The sequence below is a fragment of the Bos indicus x Bos taurus genome, chromosome 19, assembly GCF_003369695.1.
Source record: "Bos indicus x Bos taurus breed Angus x Brahman F1 hybrid chromosome 19, Bos_hybrid_MaternalHap_v2.0, whole genome shotgun sequence".
Lineage (NCBI taxonomy): Eukaryota > Metazoa > Chordata > Mammalia > Artiodactyla > Bovidae > Bos > Bos indicus x Bos taurus.
Window position 1 is genome coordinate 44840149 of NC_040094.1, and position 20333 is coordinate 44860481.

The 20333-nt window shown below is 52.0% G+C and overlaps 1 protein-coding gene across 3 annotated transcripts in view; it reads right to left on the reverse strand.

The window, feature by feature from the left end:
* The window catches only part of MPP2 (membrane palmitoylated protein 2), a 29816-nt gene extending 18144 nt beyond the window's left edge, over nt 1–11672 (reverse strand). The window contains exons 1-3 of one of the 3 annotated variants that reach the window (XM_027517770.1): nt 11183–11672; nt 8307–8357; nt 3499–3617 (exon numbers count right to left, since the gene is read on the reverse strand). In XM_027517770.1, the coding sequence (XP_027373571.1) occupies nt 3499–3617; nt 8307–8337 (150 nt within the window). In that variant the 5' untranslated portion in view covers nt 8338–8357; nt 11183–11672. Of the gene's footprint in view, nt 1–3498; nt 3618–5199; nt 5300–8306; nt 8358–10821 lie in introns of those variants that run through there. The other 2 variants (XM_027517769.1, XM_027517767.1) reach the window with 2 other exon arrangements.
* Nucleotides 11673–20333: the final 8661 nt, after the last annotated feature.

Below are 20333 nucleotides of genomic sequence, written 5' to 3' on the forward strand. Positions count from 1 at the left end.
CTGAGCCACCAAGGAAGTTCTTACTGAACTCAGACGCTCCCTTATGGAGATTCATTTCCTGTTTGTTTCACAGCTAGATGGAGAGAACATTCCTGGAGAAGGAAGTTTACTTATGTAAACTGACAGTACATTGGTAACTTTTCCATCAGGCTGTGGTCCCAGGACTAGGACATTGCTGAGCTCAGTGAGAAATTGACAGACTCTGGGCTCCCTCAGGAGAAGAATAAACTATCTGACGTTTCATTGCCACCGCCCTAGCACTGCGCCTGGCCTTGGTGAGCATGCAAGAGATATCTGTTGAACAGAGGACAGATGACGGAATGACCAAGTGAATGACAGAGCCATCCAGCCACCAATCTCACCTTTGGAGAGCTGTCAGATGGGTTCTAAGAGGCCACTAGAGAGGAATGCTATGGAGGTGGGGATGGGGTAGGGGCGCATCTCCCTCTGGAGGGTTCTGGCTAAAGAACCTTCTAACCCTGAGGTTCTGCATCCCGAGAGAGCCTCCTTATTTCACTGGCTGTCACGCTGTAGAAGCAAATAGCTAGTGTGACTCAGAGATGGTGTGGTTTAATAAATTCAACTGTGAAGTCAGCTTTGGAAGGTTATAGATGTTGAGGTTCAAATGTAGGTCCTCAGCAATTCCACTGCGAAGTGTCCACCCTAGAGAAACTCTAACTCACGTGTAGAAGCAGAGGGATGTAAGGATGTTCACTGCCGCACTGTGCTTAACAGCAACAAGTCAGCAACAGTGTACCTGTCTCTCAGTAGGGGAACCAGAAAATGAATACACTGGGCTCTGTTCACATATTGGAGTATAACACAACAGTCCAAATGAATCTATGTCTCTATGCATGTCAGTAACTATATCACTTATATGAACTAGAAATCTCAAAAACCATCGCTGCTTCCACTATCATTCCATTATGTAAAGTTTAAAAACACATATAACAGGGGCACGTAGTTTACATCTAAATACATATGTAGTCAAGATGGGCAAATATTCAGGGGCATGGTATCATCAACTCCAGCCACGGGTCACCCGTGGGCAGGGACAGCAGTGGAAATGAGGAAAAGGGGAGAGGCATTTACTGGACACACTTTTTATTTCTTAAAAAGAAAGAGCCAGAACTAAAGCAAATGTGATCAGCATTCACATCCTGGAGCTGGGTACTACGTGCTTTTTCTGCACACTTTCTTGTATTCATTCATTCAACAAACATTCAGTGAGGACCTGTTATGTGCCAGGCACCGTTTTAGGCTCTGGGAACACAGTAGTAAACAAAGCCAACATCGCTGTCCTCAAGGAGCTCATATTCTCTCTGTTTGAAACATGCATAACTCCTCGTTTTGATTTTTAATACATAAGTCCAGTCCTTAACCACTGACTAAGAGGCAACCTACCTTTTTCCAATCTCCTCCAATCTGCTTGGTTTTCTCTTCCCCAGAACCTCCCACTAGCATCTGGTCCCCTTCCAAGCCCCATGTCAGAAAAGGCCACAGCTGTCCTGTGACAGAGTCCCCACCTCACCCTGTGGAAGACCCACCACCTAGCTGTACTGCCCCACCCCCCACTATCATCCAACTTCCTGGTCACACCCACCACCACTTACCGGAGACCCTGGGGCTGCCTCCAGTGTCTCCCCACCCTCATGCCTGTGTAGACACGCCATCCCACACCCAACCCATCCATTCCTAGAATTCTTTAACACTGATGGCCTCTTTGCCCCCCCATAGCCACATTCAAAATGTTATCCCTAGAACTGTCCTCCTTGGAAACCTTTCACTTCCCACCTCCCTCTCTGACCTTGGCCTTTTCCTCCTCTAGCTGTACACTCTCTCCCCAGACACTTACCCCAGAGAGCCCCCAGGTCTTTGCCTCCACGTTCTCCCCGCCCTTCTGTTTCTTCCTGGCCACTCTCCCCTCCCCTCCCAGCCTCAGCCCCAGAGGTGATGCTCTGAGCCACTCTCACCTCTCCCTGCACCTCAGCCTCCTACAGCCCCCATCCGGCACAAGCCCTGGACCAAAGCCACCCTCAGTGTCTCTGGACTGAATCATCCCCACCCTGGATTGATGATCTGGAGCCCTGTTGATCCTGCTCCCTGACTTTCGGTAGGGTCCCTCTCTCCCCTTTAGTAATTATTAGTTGACCCTTCACTTCCAAATCCCACCCTCCACCCCCACTCCACTCAATCCCTGATCCTTAATTCTCAGCTGAAGACCGCCCACCCCACTGAGAAATCTGAGCAATTAACACGATTCCCTGCAACTCCCAGCCTTGCCTCCAACACAGCTATTGGCATCATTCTCACCTCCTCTCCTCCTCCCCAGCAAAGGGGTCGCCCCCTCCCCTGTTCCATCCTTGCTTGTTGTCACAGTTGAAGGTGGCACCAGCCCTTCCCCAGTACAGAATCTCAGGTGCCTGGCTACCCCCACCCCTGACCGTCCACACCCAAGCATCAAGTACTGCCAATTTATTTCCTAAATATTTCTTTTATCAAGAAATAAATCAAGAACTCTCTCAAGAACTGTTACCACAGATCTAATTCAGGATGATCACCGACTCCGGTCTCTCCAACTCCAGTCATGACCCTCCAACCATCCTCCCTATGGCTACCAGAGGGATGCTCCCAAAACATCCATGTGCCATCATCACATGCCTGCTTAAAATCCACAAAAGGCTCCAAGTTGCTCACAGGGCATCACAGGACGATGCCTAAGCCCCAGGCACAGCTCCTAGGGCCCTTCATCAGCTGCCAACAGCTGCCAACATCTCCACAGCTCATACTCCCTGTCTCACACCTAAAGCTCCAGCCTCACATCAACACTTACAGCCCCTGTACATTTCTAGCTCTCAACACTTACAGCCCCTGTACGTTTCTAGCTCTCTCACCTCTGTTCCTGTTGAAATTCTTCTTGTGGCCTGGAATGCACTGCCCCTCCTCCTCAATCTTCAAGACTCAACACAAGTGACCCTTCCTCCAGGGTAGCTTCCCTGCCCACCCTGGATTGGGTCAGGCATCCTTTACCCTCCCCAAACACCTAATGCATCTGCCTCTATCAAAGTCATTACCAAAGTGGTTTGTAACTTTCTCTTTCAGTGAGTCTCTCCCCTGCCTGGTATGTGGCAGGTGACCTTAGAAAGATGTCTGCACAAAGTGTCCAGAGGCAGAAAGATAAGCAGGCTGAACCTCAGAGATTCTACAGCACAGCCATGCTCATTCCCAACCAAGCATACCCTCCATAACCTGGCAGTCACCAAACATCCATCCACATGGGCACGTCTCTGGACTCAACAGTCAGGAATGGAGGTGGGCCCCCACCACCTGCAGTGGTTCAGATTGATCACCCGGGCATGGATGTCCATGCATACCCCCCTCCCAGGGTCTCGAGTGCCACCTGTCCCATTCCCAGGGCTCCCTGTGGCTAACATCCCACCCCCTGCTATGCCTTCCCAGGCACAGCACCCTTGTGTCCACCTCCCTGGAGCACATTACCTTGGCCAGGGATCTCACTATAGGACTTTCCATAATGCCTCGAAGGAAGATCAGGTCCAGTTCGGCTGCTCCCGTGGCATTGGGGAGAGATCCCAGGTTGTCCAGGACTTGCTGCATGGCTGGATGGAAGGAGCAGACAGTGAGACACACAGGCGCCAGCTGAGCACAGGGGACCCAAACACACCATAGAAACCCCACCCCTCTTACCCTCCATCCCACAGAAGACAGCCCCTCCCCGCAGCACATCCTTCCCCGCAGCACATCCTTCCCCGCCTGGCACTCCAAGCCCTAGAATGCCTGTGGCAGAGGCCCTAAGAGGGGAAGGGCAATTTCCTTGGCCTGTTCTCTAGGCCCTAGGTAATACTAGCCTGGGAGGTGGAGGGCTCCCAGCACCAGGAAGTGGACTTTGAGGTGGGGGCAGGGGAGAAATGCAAGCAGATGTCAGGTTCCAGTTTCTGCCCTAAACCAGAGAACCACAGCATTCAATCTCTGGATGGGCTGAAGCCACAGGACTCAGCCACCTGCACGTGGCAGGCTCAGGGGTGAGAGAGATGGCGCTTGGAACATGTCCCTGGAGTGTGAGCCTGGAGTCAGCAGACAGCCAAGCAGGAGGTCAGGGCCTACCCACCATCCACTACCAGTTGTGCCACTAATTCAGGGTGATTTTGCACAAGTCACTGTCTGTCGCAGGCCTCAGTCTTTCCTTCCTGTAAAATGGGTGGATTAAACTGGATGGTATCTACAGGCCCTTCAGCTCTGAAAGACAATGACCTGGAAATTAATATAGATCATAGGAAGCCAAGGCTGAGGCCCAGGACACTGGTAGAAGCTGGGGGAAATAGGCACTCTGGGGCTTGGGATGACTGTGGACACCCAGGGGCAGAGGTCAGACCAAATCATCCTAGGGATCAGCAAACCCTCAGCTGGGGATGGGACATCAGCAAGGGGAGAACACCTGAAGCTGGGCCACTGCTGAGGGGCTCAGCCTCAGGTAGGGGCTGTCTTCCCCCACCAGCAGAGGTGGGAGCTACTGGCTGTGGCAGGTTCTGGGGGAAGGGAGGCAGAAGCAGAGTGTGCCCAGCTGGGGGCAGAGATGGGCAGGGGGTATCATTACTCTGCCACCGTGCCACCCACGCCTACATCTGCATAACAGCACCCAAGCTGGGAAGGAGGAGGGTGGGTACAGTCCCTGGCACCTCTCACTGTTCTCAGCCATGCCCCCTCCTCCAGGAAGGGATGGGGGTGGGCTGCAGGAGGCTCTGAGATTGGAAGCTGGTAGCCACTGGTCAGGGACCCTTGGCCTTCCACACTCTTCCCTCTCATTCTCCCCACCTTTTCCACAAATGACATTCATACCTGCCCTCCAGACCCCTCCTGCTCATGTCTGGGCTTGGCATCGGTCAGAACCTGCCAGGTCCTTAGTGGACTCAGAAAGAGGCCAGGGCAGGAACCCTTCCCACTCTGCCAGGATATCCTGGGACCCTTCCTCTCCTGTCATCTTCACACACGGATTCCCCAGCCTGCCAGCTATGGGAGGGGATTGAGCCAAGGGAGTTGGTGCCCTCAGTACAGGTCAGCTCTCCTGGGGGACCGCGCCTGGAGACCCTTAGGCTTCGGAGAGCCTGCTCCTAGGGTACCCTCTCCAGATGCCCTAAACCCCTCAAGACCATACCCCAGCCTCGCCACTCCACCTTTCCCTACCTTCCCTCCGGAGCTCAGCTTCCTCAGAGGAGCCCAGGGATATACCCTCCAAAGAGGCCCCGCTCCCTGGGCTGCCGGCCATGGCTGACTCCCTCCGGGACCTGGGCTGTGGAGTAGCCTCCACGCCACCGCAGCCTTCCCAGCCAGAAGTGGGCAGCGCTGGAGGAGGTGGGACTCAGGGAGCGCCCTCTGCAGGATCAGCCAATTGTAAGGCTCAGCCGCCTGACTGCCTTGTTGATTGGCCAAAGCCCAGACTGGGAGCAGACAGGCGGGAGGGAGCTGTGAAAGAGCTGGGAGGGGGCCGTGGAAGGGTCCTCGTCCCACGATGGCCAGATTCCCCTGTTTGAATACCTATCACTAAAAGGCAAGGAGGCGGCTGAGGAAAGGTTTCTGGCCGGGGCGTGGGGGTGGGGGTGTTGTTAAGCTTGCCCCCCATCAAGACTGGAGCGGTGCTCAGAGACCCTCCCCTCCCAGAAACCCAAGGCGGATGGGGACTTGGCCCCATCTTATTCCAGTCCCTCTCTTCTAGAAGTCCCTCCTCAATTACACCGCCTGCCACCTCCTCCTCTAGACTTCCGACTTCCGACCGCTCCTCTCGGTCCCCTCACCCAGTTTTCTTTACAGTGACTCCCTCAGGGTCAAAGGAAGCCCCCAAGAACGACTCTCATGAGGAGGCAGTGGCAGGGCCCTCAGACCCCACATCTCAGGAGTAGCTTCTCCATCCCCATCTCCAAGTGCGCCCCCGCCCCCCACCACTTGCTTCAGGGGGTGATGGCTGTGGACAAGTCAGGCATCTTGGGACTTAGGTACTGGGGACTTGGGAAAAGGTGAGGGAGTAGTCATTCAGAAGAGACTAGCGTGGGCAGGAAGGGAGGGGTTTTGAAAGTTACCCCAGCCCAGAGCCACCATTCCTTCCTCTGAGACCCTGCACCCTTGAGGCCACCACTAGGCACTGCTCCTGCCACCAGACTGCCATTCCCTGAGGAGTGGCACAGGGTCACAGCACACCCTGGTTGCCATGGCAGCAAGCAGGATTACACACTAGAACATTAACCCAGAGATTTAAAGGGACAGCTCTACCTGAAAGCCCCACATTCCAGCCTTAATTCAAAGAAAGGAGGGAACCCGGTGCAGAGGCAGAGCTTCAGGTCTGGAGTCCAGGAGCAAGGACTCTCACCCATGCCAACACCCATGCATCTCCAACCCTCAGGGAAAGAGCTCCTCCACCTTACTAGGAATGGAGTTAGGGTCTCTCTGCAAGAGGAAAACACCCACACCATCTCGCTCCCTTCACGATGATAGTGGCCATATTGATATGTGGATCAGGGTAGAAGGACCCTGCTAGCTTCAATTTCTGCAGAGGCCAAGGCAAGGATCTCTGGGGGAAGGTAAAGGAGAAGGAGGGGGGTGGTGAACTTGACCTTAGAGGCAAGGGTACAGCTGTCTATCAGACCCGTGGGAAGTGTAATGACCACCAAATGAGAAGGGGCAGAAGCCACCATTAGAGTTTTGAGGCCAGGAGCCTGCCCAACCCCGGGGCAGGCACAGAGGGCCACCTGACGGAAAGACAAAGCTTCTGGCCTTTGAGTCGCCCATTGCCTCTTTTCAGAGGAAGAAATGCAGCCTCCAAGTTTTGCTTAAGTTGCTTTAAGCAACTTTCTTCCTTTGGATACAGAAAGCCCATGACACAACACCCAGGGGAGCAGGTGCCCTAGGAGTCCTCAGAGGAAGCAGACCCTCACACCTATCTCCTGAACTCCACTCCCTACCCTGTCCCCCACCCCACCAGGGCCCATCAAGTGGCCTGAAGCAGGGAAACCAAAGCGGTGGGCCTTCCCCTCCCTCTACACCCCTGCCAGGCACCATTAATGGGTTTACTGGACAGCCCCAGATTGACAGGCCTTTAATCACAGGCTCAGGGATGGGCTTAATTAACCCCTAAGCAGCTTACAGAGGGGCCCAGGCAGGCTGGAGCAGTGGGGAATGCACTGAACCCTCCAAGGCTGCAGCAGCTAGGGGACATTGGGACAGTCTGGCCACTGCATGGAGAAGAGGCCTTTCCTGGGGGACAAGGGTGTCACAGTTTAGTTCTGGCCCCTCACAGCAGCCTTCACTTTCCTGCTTCAGTTTTTCAGAGGGGAGGGCACAGAGAAGTCAATCTAAACTGGGAGGCCTGGAACATCTTGCAGAAGCAATAGCAGCACCTAGAGAGAAGGAAGGGGCTACAAGGTCAGGAGGCACCCAAGCGGGGATCAATCAGAGAAAAACAAGAACAGTTCACAACTGTCAGGGCCCTCTGAGAGCCTGAGTACAGGGTACTTCACCTGGTGGGTCTCTGCATACACTCAGGGTGCGATCCCTGAACCCCTGGAGTGGAATGCAGACTTCGTGCATAGAAGCCTTTGTCTATGATGAAGGCCCTTGGTTTGCATCAGATTCTCAATAGGATCCAGGACCAATACAAGTTAAAAACACTGATCTTGTCCTATCACCTCATTCTACAGATGGGGAAACCTAGGTCCTCAAAGCGAGGTGATTGATTCAGGGTCACAGGTTAAAGAGGTAACAACAACTCAGCAGCACAGCATAATAACTGTGAATATCCCTAATGGTAACATGCTTTCCCTATTATAGCCTTTGAGTTTCACATCACATCTTGACAGAAGAGACACAGCCTCCAAGAATCTAAGCAGATTGTTCCTGAGGCTTCCTAGCTTGTCTGGGTGGCCCACAACCTTGCCCTAAAACTTCCTACAGAACTAAGCCAAGGCTTCCTGACCTGGCATTCTCCACAGCCCAGCACACACACACTCCCATGTGTTGGTCCACTTTACCTATCTGGGGGGCACTGCACTGTGGACGTCTCCAGAGCATGCATCCCCCTCCATGGAGGTGAGTTGTGCTCTGTCTCCAGCCCCACCCTGGGGCTGGTGCAGCAGGGTGATAGAAGTTGCCCGGAGGAATGGCTGAGCAGCTGGATGGAGCAGCTGCAGCAGGGGTCAGTTTGCTCTTACAGGGAGCTGTGGCAGTGCCTGACTGTGCTCCCCAACCTGCCTGGAATCCCCTGAACCACTGATATAACTGACATCCCTTCTCCCACTTCTTACCAGTCTCGGAGTTGGTGGCTGCAACTGGCATGGTGAAATCAGCAAGGGCTCCTGGAGGAAGGGAGAGAGGAGATTGAAAAGGCAGAAGGGCAAAATAATGGGGAAGGAATTAGGAAGGACCTCCCCCTCAGGAGCCAGTGGGGTAGGGGAGAGGGCACTGCCCTGACTCCAAACTATCCCATAGTTCTGGGAGGCAAGAAGGGATGACACACCCATCTCTCCAAGGAGGAGGAGACAGAGGATCAGAGAGGTTAGTTGATTTGTCCAAGGTCACAAAGCTAATAGAGAGCTATGGGGACTTCCCTGGTGGTCCAATGGCTAAGATTTTGGGTTCCCAATGCTAGGGGCCTGGGTTTGATCCCTGGCCAGGGAACTAAAACCCACATGCCAAAACTAAAAATCCCACATGCACAACTAAGATTTGGTGCAGCCAAATAAATGAATAAAAATATTTTTTTTAAAGAAAAGGACAGCCACAATGAAACTCCAGGTTTTATGACTCAAAAAAAAAAAAAAATTTCTGCCTACCATCTGTCTTTTTTATTTTATTTATTTATTTTGAGAGAGAGAGAGGATGGGGGAAAGTCCAATGTAAGTAAAAAGGTAAAAAGTAAGAAAATGGGTGTTCCCTGACTTTAAGCTCCATGGGTCAAGAATCACATCTGTTTTATTTTGCCTCTGGATCCTAGACCCAGCACAGTGAAGATGCTCTACAAACATCTGTTCATCTGTCTGGCAGAAATGATGTCATACCTCACTAGGGCCTCTCTTGCTTCCTCTTTCTCCCTCTACCCCTTCTTAGCCCAGAGCTGGGACAAGGAGAGCAGGGGGCTCTGGGCAAAACCCATCACGGAATTTACAGACCCAGTTTCCATCCCAGGTCCTCCTGGAATGGCGTTGGATCCTTTATTCTCCAAGGAAGGGTGCAGGTGGGTAACCCACCATCCTTCATCCCTTTGCCTTTCTGGGCTTGTGCCAGTGGAGAAAACCCTAATTCCCGGTTGCCATGACAACAGGAGGCGCGGTGGCTCCCAGCAGGGGTGGGGGAGTGGAAGAAAGCATCTGGCAGTGCCCACTTTAGGTCTGAATGCTACTGGGCCCTGGGGGTGGGGGAGCCACGATTTCACCTCCTCCCCCTAAAAAGGTCCCTAGAGGGACCACTACCTGATTTTAATGAAATCCTCTCTCTTCCTATCACCTTCCCAGGCCTGAGCAGGTCATCTGTGCTCCCTGCTACTTGTAATTTCAAGTAGCAGAAATTACAAAAGTGGAAGGATGACTCCCCTTCCTCCTGGATCTGCCCTGAGGACAAGGAAGAAAGGAGCTTTCGGGGAAAGGAAGGACATCTCCTATCAGGCTAGCACCTAGACTAGGAGCAATGCCCAGGATCCACTGTGCCAGCTAGTGCCCTGGGCACAATTCCTGCCACCCCTATTCCTAGAGAGCATCAGAGAGGGATCCCTTTCTCCGCACCCCCCAACCCCACCCCTGGCCCGTCCCGGGTCCTGAGGACCAGGAACCTGCAGCTCTCTCCAGCTGGCACTACTCTCCCAAGTCCTCCTTCCCCAGAGGGTGGAGGGTGGGAAGAGGCAGGGAGGATCCGGTCCCCAGAAGTCTTGCCCAGCCTGCCTGGGTTTTCTCCCTGAGGAGTCGTTCCCACGGGCATCGGCTAGCTCTGCCCTACCCCCACCCAAGCCTCTGGGAGGGCGGGGCCGGTTGTGCCCACAGGAGAACAGCAGTGCCAGGCAAGCCAGCCTGGCTCCGAGTCAAGGTCCGGAGCCCAGGCATCTGAGAACTCGCACCTCAGCTTCCAAAACCCTGGGCCCACGTGCCCTCTCACCCCTATCTCCAGGCTATCCACACCACCCTGGGTTGGTAGCCGATGTGGGCCCACCGAGAAAGGGGGAGGTTTCCTCCAAGCTCTGTCAATACGCGTACAAAGAGATATAGAGGAGAAAGGTCTGACAAAGGAGCTTTGAAGATCTACAGGTCGTGGAGAGGGGTAGACAGACTGCAGGATGGGGTCTAGTGGCCAAGCGGGCCTGCACGCACCGACGAACAGAGTGCCCCCGCCCCAAGAGCCCAGCCCTAAAACGCTGGGCGCTAGGACCTGGGAGGAGGGGGGTGTGTTGCGAGCCATCAAAGAAGTCTCTCTGCGTGCGCGCCCGGCGGAGACTAGGGGATGAGGTCACTGAATGGCTGCACACCGCCCCCCAACCCCACCCCCGCCCGCGTCCTCACGCTCCCACTCTGAGTTGACCTAACTTTCTGGCCCTGACTCCTCGCTCCTGTCACCGACCCCTTCCCAGGTCTCCAGATCCTAGTCCTGGCCCCCGACCCAGACCCGCCCCCTCTACAACCTGGGAGGCGAAGCAGCAGCACTCCCCCTTCGCAGGACCCCCTCCCAGGAGAGATTGAGGTGTTGGCCTCCCAAGGTGGCAGGGCAGCCAAGGGGACCCACACAACCTCCGTCTTGCGCCCCCACCCCTGGAAGAGCTAATAACGCGGTTCTTACGTAATGCCCGGCTCCGAAGTCCCCAGAATCCGCACAGTCCCCGGAGAAGCCGCACGGACACTCGGGCCCCCGCACAGCTCACCAGGCTCTGTGCCTGACGTCACCTAGGAGCCCTCACCGCAGGGGCGGGGGGCCAGTGTCCACGGGCCGCGAGGTCTGATCTCTCTCTCGGAGCCCCGAGAAAAGGGGAGTGGGGGCGGGAGGGTGAGAGGGAGAAAAGGGGCGGGAGGGTGAGAGTGAGGGGAGGGGCCAGAGGGAAGAGGCCAGGGGAGGTGTAACGCAGAGAAAGGGCCCCAGGTGCCGTGCCAGGACCAAGAGGGCCCTCGGGTGGGTGCTGGCCCGGGGGCCGGGGGGCGCCTACCTGCGCCTGGAGAGGCCCTTAGCTCCGGGTGGCTCCCGCGCAGCCCGGCGCTCCGCGTTTATTGCTTGTCAATCGCTACTCCGGCTCTTAAAGCGGCCAGGCCTCCTCCGCGCGAAGGGGCGGAAACCGAGAGAGAAGGGGAGAGGGAGGGGGATGAGGACGCCGCGGGACCACCTGCAGGAAAGTACCCTTTCCGAGCAGCTAGTGGGTAGGCGGGGAGGTGGTGACTTAGGAGACACTACACAGCCCACGATTCCCCCACCCGCAGCTGGCTTCCTACCCAGGGAAGCAAGGACTGGGACCTGTACCCACTAGTCCCTCGGCGCCCAGCGATTCCCTTAAAAGGGCGATGGTAAGAGACCCGCCCCCTTCTCTCAGCTTTAGACCCGCGTTCCAGTTCAAGGCTTGCCTCACCTTTCCTCATTATCCTGCTTCCCAACTGGGTAAGGGAGCAGGAGGAGTTTAGGGAGAACCCTCAAGGAGCAGGAGACCCATCCCCATAGGACCTCAAACTCAGAAGCAGCTTTTAAGGATTCATTGGTGGATACCTAGATCCCAGACTCGCTAGGCGAATTTGCAAAAAAAAAAAAAAAAAGGGTGGGGGGCGCTGAGACCGTATTTCAAGCCTGGACCGGAGAGCTGGTCCATACCCCAGTGTACGGAATACAGAACAAGGTGACTCGCCATCCTTCTTCGTAGTTCCATCTCAAGAAGTAAAGACAAACCCAGTTGCCCGCCTTCACCCCAGCTTCTGGCTCCACTGTAGACCTGCACTTAGTTCTAGCCGTGGAATACTGAAAGCTCAGCGGGAAGACTACGCTTCGCCAAGTGCGCGGTGGGTCAGCCGAGGTAGTACTCTGGCCGCGGTATTCCCCACCTTGCACCCTCTCCAACTGCTTTCTAGAATATGCAGGTCTCCTAAGATCAGAAATGCACTGCATTCTGGAAACTTGCTTGGAAAGCTCAGAAATGGGTTTGACTTGGAAATTGATCCTGGAAGCAGGGGGGACTGGTCCCCTTGTTGCAGGAGACTCAGCTTGCACTGGGCTCCGGCGATCATACGTTTCAGTACTGTTGTTGTTTTGTCACTAAGTCTTGTCCGACTCCTTTGCGAACCCGTGGACTGTAGTCCGACCGGTTCCTCTATCCATGGGATTTCCCAGGGAAGAACACTGGAGTGGGTTGCCATTTCCTTCTTTAGGAAATCTTCCCAACCCAGGGATCAAACCTGCGTCTCCCGCATTGCAGGCGGATTCTTTACCACTGAGCCATCGGGAAAAGCCAGGTTTGAGTATAGGTAAAGAGTTTGCCTGCGGTGCAGGAGATCTCGGTTCGATCCCTGGGTCAGGAAGATCTCCGGAAGGAGGAAATGGCAACCCACTCCAGTATTCTTGCCTGGGAACTCCCATGGACAGAGGAACCTGGCGGGTTACAATCCATGGGGGTCACAAAGAGTCGGACACGACTGAGCGACTAACAACAAGCACACAAACACAAGCCACAAAACCACTGCCAAGCTCTACAGAAAGTCCTGATGTTTCTCGGTGGTCTCCTCCCTTATTACTGAGCAAGGAAAGGAAAGTTAGTTAGCGACCCCAGATGGCAGGGACTGGAATTACAGGCTTCCGTCTCCAACCAAAGAACTTGGCGGAGCAAAATGCTTTCTGCCCTCTCTTCTGCCTTCAAGCCAAAAGATCTTCATAATTCAATTTAGGAAGAAGTCCCTGGGAGTTCCCTGGTGGTCGAGTGGCTAGGACTCTGCGTCCCCAATGCAGGGGGCCCGGGGTTCGACCCCTGGTCGGGGAAATGGATCCCACATGCTGCAACAAAGAACAGGAGTAGCCAAATAAATTTTTTTAAAAAGAGAAGAAGTCCCCTTCCCGTCATGAAAGCTACTCTCCACTCTAGCCTGTCCACCTGGCTATTTGGTGGTGGGGAAATGGAAGCATCTTGAATCTCTCCATAGTATTAATTACTTCTCAGTCAGGCAACTATTACCCCATAACAACATACAGCAAACTTTTAGTTTCATTCAAGATCCCCAGAACGAGGATCCCTGATTTTGGCCCTCTAGGAAATGGAGCCTAACTCATTACTCTTACCAGCTGCCTCCTCGCAGTCCCTCCCCCCACCCCCATTAGTCAGTCAGCAAGCATCTCTCTTATAAGGGCCTTATAGAATGCCAGCTCCTCACATCTGTTCAAGACCTTACAATTGATAAATTGTTTAATTCTCACAACAGCCCCATGAGGTTACAGAGAGAGGAGAAACATTTCCTGATACAGAGTAGGAGGCTCTTATTCTGGTCCAGATAGGGTGCCAGCCTCACTGATACTGTCAGATACCAGCTACAGGGCCAGCATCAGTGATTCCTGAAGGTGGAGGTCCGGAAGGGGGAATGTCAGACACAGAAATCACTTTCTAGCGGTACAACTGAATGTCGTAATAGACGTGCTGTGTTCTAAGCAGGGCCCCAAAGGAATGAGGGTGTTACTGATGGGATATAGTGTAGCTGGGGTAGGAAGCAGGTTTGAGGGGTCCACAATGCATTCCATGGCAGTTAGAGGCTGCCCCCTCTGCCAGTGGGATGGAGGAACGTGGAGAGTAAGGAGAAATGAGGCGTTGGGGTGGGGAGGAGGCAGGTGGAAAAGTGAGAGGAATGAGTCCTCTTCCTCTGAGGTCTGTCTTCTTCCCTGCCTGCGCCACAACGGTGCCGGCAGTGTTTCTGCTTACCCTCAAATCGAGATATTCCTCTGGTGGATATTCGCTCCAAGGCTTTGGGATTCAACGCACAGAAAGAGAGAAAACTCGGAGCAGCTGTTATAAATTTTCAGCAGAAGTGAAGTGAAATAAGTCCCTTCGTCGTGTCCGACTCTAGTCCATGGAATTCTCCAGGCCAGAATACTGGAGAGGGTAGCCTTTCCTGTCTCCAGGGGATCTTCCCAATCCAGGGATCGAAGCCAGGTCTCCCACATTGCAGGCGGATTCTTTACCGGCTGAGCTATCAGGGAAGCCCTAAAAGAGCCCGTTCTGTAATTGAGTGATGTTGCACTTCCGGTGATGACCAGCAGGGGCCGCCAACAGTTACCCCGCGTCTCTGTTTCTACACCCACCGGCTCCGATCCCTTAGCCCACTACCTCAGCAATTCACCAGTCTTATTCTAGAAGCCTTTTCTACTGTCTGTATCTCTCAGTAAAAACAAAAAAGTTTGGAACCATCACTGTAAGTATACTTATATTTATATATTATTATATGAAGTGAAGTGAAGTCACTCAGTCATGTCTGACTCTTTGCGACCCCATGGACTCTAGCCTACCAGGCTCCTTCCTCCATGGGATTTCCCAGGCAAGAGTGCTGGAGTAGGTTGCCATTTCCTTCTCCAGGGGATCTTTCCAACCCAGGGATCGAACCCGGGTCTCCTGCATCGCAGGTAGACGCTTTACCGTCTGAGCCACCAGGGAAGCCATATTACTATATGTATGCTACTAAATAATCATTAGAATTTTTGAATGTGATTTTTAATATACATAGTTACTATTAAAAATCACATTCAAAAATTCTAATGATTATTTTTAGACTATAAATAGAAGTTCCAGTATTTTCTTACCATACCCTAAAGGATCATCTGATGCACCCCTAGGTGCATTCCCCACTTCGAAAACCAAATTTCTAAAGAAAACCAAATTTCTATGAGAAAGGAGGCTCTTATTCTGTTCCAGATAGGGTGCCAGCTTCACTGGTACTGAGTCAGATACCAGCTTCAGCACTAGCATAACCCAAGCCTCAACAGGGCATCTGGACAGCTAGCTGTACCCCGCCCCCACCCGTCCAGGATCAAACCAAATTTTCCCTGGAGAACCAAGTGTTCTGGGCCCTGACTCCCATCACAACCTCAGACAGCCTGAAACCCCCTCCACCATCATCATCACCCGCCAGCCACACACTAACCGGCCCTGCCCCCACATTAGATACCGGTCTAGAGATCCAAAACTTCTCCCAGAAGCTGCTGCATTGCCCTCCTCCCCCCACCCCACCCCTGGCCCAACACTTGCACTTTGCCCTGCCTCCTTGCTTTACTCTGCCACAACCCCATGGGGTGGGATGTTCTGGAAGTAGAGAGCTCTGCGTTGAAATCCTGGCTCTGTCATGTGGTATATGTGTCCTAGGTCAGTTACATAACCTCTCTGAGCCTCAGTTTCCTCATCTGCACAATAGGGATAACAGCCTCCACCTTGGGAGAGGGCACAGAATGGATGCCACAGTACCAGGCACACAGAAAATGCCTTATAACTATGGTTCCTTCCTGGGAGTAGGTCTGAGCAGGCTCTCACTAGGTGCCAGCTGAGCAGTGGGTGGTTAGTCTCTGTCTCTGGCTGTCTGACATGCCCATAACTGACCTCGGGTCCTCCTGGGGAAGACGGTGGGCCCCCCAGGGCTTTTGGAGCCCCAGGTATCTACTACGGACAGCATGTCCTCTTCATTCCTACCCACCTGTTAGTGGCATCCTGCCTAGTCCTAACTGTGCCACCCACTACACTTATCCTCTTTCCAGCACCCAACCGAGGTGGCAAGAGCTTTGCTTCAGGCACCATGCAAGGGGACCAGGCATAAGTAGTCCATCGATAGAGTAGGGACGAGCTCACAAAAGTCTTCCCTGGTGGCTCAGATGGTAAAGCATCCGTCTGCAACATGGGAGACTTCGGTTCGATCCCTGGGTTGGGAAGATCCCCTGGAGAAGGGAAAGGCTACCCACTCCAGTATTCTGGCCTGGAGAATTCCATGGACTAGTCCATGGGTTAGCAAAGAGTCGGACACGACTGATCGACTTTCACTTTATTTAACTTCACAAAAGGCAGTGCAGGCTCTGGGCATGGGAGGAAGTCCTGCTATCCACCCCAGTAATCCAGTGTCCATTGCTGGAGACTCCCACACGCCAACTGGGCCTTGGAGTGCCCCTGCAGACCCTGGACAAGGCAGGAAGGTGGAAGGGTCAAAGATTAAGGAATGAAAGGAGGCTGAGTTTAGGAGAAATGAGAGAGATCTTTTTCCTCTGAGTCTGAAGCACCTGCCTCCTCACAATTCACCCCACCAGTTAGATCTGCATTCTTCGATGTTCAGAAAGCTTGCTCATAATTCAAAATTTTATCTTGCAATTGTGGGCTGATGCTCTGTGCTCTAAACATCATCCCCACCAGAGCTGCTATATGTAAGCACGCACAATTCCTGTCTCTTCATATGTGTTCATTTCTTTGATCCTCATAATTACATACCGAGGTGGGGAATACTATCACCCCATTTTACAGATGAAGAAACTGCACACAGAGAGGTTAAGCAATTTGCCCAAAGGCATTACACTGCTAAGTGGTAGAGCTGGTATTTGACCCCAGGTCATCTTGGCTCTGGAGAAGGCAATGGCACCCCACTCCAGTACTCTTGCCTGGAAAATCCCATGGATGGAGGAGCCTGGTAGGCTCTAGTCCATGGGGTCACTAAGAGTCAGGCACGACTGAGCAACTTCACTTTCACTTTTCACTTTCATGCATTGGAGAAGGAAATGGCAACCCACTCCAATATTCTTGCCTGGAAAATCCCAGGTACAGAGGAGCCTAGTGAGCTGCCGTCTATGGGGTCGCACAGAGTCAGACATGACTGAAGCGACTTAGCAGCAGCAGCATCTTGGCTCTGCTGTAGGTATGCTGCTCCTCACTTCATAGCTACTATTATTAGCTTCCTTTTATAAATAAAGAAACTGAAAGCCAGAGAAGTTCAGCGACTTGCCCAATATCACCCAGCAAGCAAGTGGCAGAGCCAGGCTTAGTAGGTTTGGTTAGTAAAGAGATTTGCTTGGTTTCTCACCAATTATTCTTCAATTTCCAAAAACATGGTAAGTCACAAAAAGAGCTGAACTTAAATAACATTTAAATTGGACTTAGTTTAAGATCACTCATATAATTATCAGCCTTAAAAGAAATAAATACTTAAAAGCAATTGTAATCTTCCTTGCTAATCCTTAGCTGTTATTCATCACAGCTTAATCTAATCTTTAATTTATCTAAACTTGATTATAATACTAATGCGCCTTAAATCTTTTATTAACTTGGCATCAGGTACTGGATTGAGAAAGGCTTAGCGGCTCTCGAGAGCACCTGGCAGGGATACCATACTGCAAGCAAGAGTCTTCTAGTTTTTGGAGAACACCTTCCACCTCATACACAGAAAACATGGCCATTTGGCCTTGGTTTTCTCATCTGTAAAATGGGAGGATTAGTTAACTAAAATCCCTTCCGACTCCATCCATCTATGTATCTAAAGAGATCACCTTCCACTCTGCTCATAAAGGAGATAAAAACCTTCTCTCCAACAGGGATTTCCAAAAAGTAGACTCTTGATAGATATTGTTTGAAATATTAATTATTCTACTAAATAAGTACCTATTTCCATTCCCTCATGGCTCAGTCGGTAAAGAATCTTGCTGCAGTGCAGGAGACCAGGGTTCGATTCCTGGGTCAGGAAGATCCCCTGGAGAAGGAAATGGCAACCACTCCAGTATTCTTGCCTGGAGAATCCCATGGACAGAGGAGCCTGGCAGGCTACAGTCCATGGGGTTGCAAGAGTCAGACACAACTTAGCGAATAAACCACTGCCACCCCCCACTACTGTAAAGTTCTTTGAAGATATTTTTTGAAATATTAATTATTCCACTAAATAAGTACCTATTCCTACTACTGTAAAGTTCTTTGAAGATGTTGATTTCATCTTATTAACCGCTGTAATTCCAGCACCTAGTGAAGCGCCTGACGTCAAGTGGGTGCTCTGCTAACATGCATGCAGGCTCTGTGGGCGGGGTCACACAAAAGAAGTTTGAAAAGTTCCCAGGGTATTCCAACATACAGCCAAGGCTGGGAATAGGTTCGAGGTAGGGACTGTCGGCAGGAGATGTGGCCTGAGGCCCTTGGGTGTGAGACTGGAACTATGGTGTGGACAGGTGAGAACTGCCAGGTGACTAGATGCACAGATGACCCCCAAAGCCTCTCTCCTGAGAAGGCAGCTGTGAATGTGGCAGGCACTGGGGACAGCAGGAAGAGCTGAGGGAACCCAGGAGAGGGAGATGAATGGACCCCCAGAACCAAGAGAAGAGGAGGCCACCCAGAACTGATGCTTCCCTCTGTGCTCTCTAGTGCCCACCCTGTGAGGGGAGCTTAAGTTTGGTGTCTAAGGACTCAGGAGCCCAGAGAGGTCCACGACTGGTCTCTGGCCACACCCAGCTGGGGGCTGCAGGGTCTCTGGTCCTCACTGTCCCTGGCACAGCATCTGAGAGCAGGGGCAGAGCCGATGCCCTCAAGAGGAGTCAACTCTATTCCCTCACTCAGGAAGACTGTCCCCCTCCTTCCAAAACTGAAAGTGAAAGTCCTACTCTTTGCCACTCCATGGACTGTAGCCCGCCAGGCTCCTCTGTCCATGGAATTCTCTAGGCCAGAATACCGGAGTGGGTAGCCATGCCCTTCTCCAGGGCATCTTCCCAACCCAGTGATGGAATTCAGGTCTCCCGAATTGCAGGCAGATTCTTTACTGTCTGAGCCACCAGGGAAGCCCTCCTTCCAAAGGGACATGCAAAAATGGTTGATCGATATCTGCATGATGAAAGATGTTTCTCTTTGTATCCTGCTTTGTGTGAAAATTGTATAAATCTTAATTATGTTGAATTGGTTAAAAAAGATGTTTCTTTTTGTGAATTTTAAGAATATATACTTTCATGTTTCATCAGACTTTTTTTTTTAATTTGAGGTATGGGCTTCCCTGGTGGCTCAGACAATAAAGAATCTGCCTGCAAAGCAAGAGACCCTGGTTCAATCCCTGGGTCAGGAAGATCCCTTGAAGAAGGGAATGGCAACCCACTCTAGTATTCTTGTCTGGAGAATTCCATGGACAGAGGAGCCTGGCAGGCTAGAGTCCATGGGGTCAATAAGAGTCGGACATGACTGAGAGACTAGCACTTCCACTTTCGTGGTTGATTTACACTGTTGTATTAGTTTCCGGCGTACAGCAAAGTGATTCAGTTCTAATCTATTCTTTTCCATTATAGGTTACTACAAGATATTGGATACAGCCCCCTGTACCTTAGAGTAGGTCCTTGTTGTTTACCTATTTAGCAGACATTTCTATTAAGTCGGTGCCAAATTCTTTCCCACTTCTCCTGGGTCTGATGTGAAGCTAACGTTCCTCTTAGAGGCACCCCTATTTGGATGGGAGAGGGGGGCTGGGAAAGAGACACATTAGGCATTCGTTCGTTTGTGATACTACGATAAGGGAGCTGTCTTCCTTCTCTTCTCGGGTCTGGGGATGAAGGATAGGAGGGACTTCTCTGCCAGCAAAGATTCGGTCAAAATAGCTCCTCTTCCATATAGTGTGCTGTGTGCTAAGTCGCTTCAGTTGTGTCCAACTCTTTGTGACCCTATGAACTATAGCCAGCCAGACTCTTATCCATGGAATTCTCCAGGCAAGGACACTGGAGTGGGTTGCCATGCCCTCCTCCAGGGGAATCTTCCCAACCCAGGGACCAAACTCCTCCATATATTAAGTTAACCTTAAAAATGCATTCCAACACACACTGGGTGTGGACAAATACTGTTTGATTCCACTTATACGAGGTACTGGGCTTTCCTGGTGGCCCAGACAGTAAAGAATCCACCTGCAATGTGGAAGACCTGGGTTCGATCCCTGGGTTGGGAAGATCCCATGGAGGAGGGCATGGCAATCCACTCCAGTATTCTTGCTTGGAGAATCCCATGGACAGAGGATCCTGGAAGGCTATAGTCCATGGGGTCACAAAGAGTCAGACATGACTGAGTGACTAAGCACAGCACACATACGAGGTACTAAAGTACCTAGAATATAGTCAAATTCATAGAGTCAGAAAGTACATTGGTCGATCCCTGAGGCTGGGCCCAGGTTAAGGGAGAAGGGAGAGGGAATGGGGAGTTAGTGTTTAATGGAGACAGAGTTTCAGTTTAGGAAGGTGACAATTTTGGGAGATAGATGATGGTGAGAGTTGTACAACGATGTGAACATACTTAGTGCCACTGAACCGTAAAGTTAAATATGGTTAAAATAGTATGTTTAACATTATGCGACTTTTATCACAATAAAAAA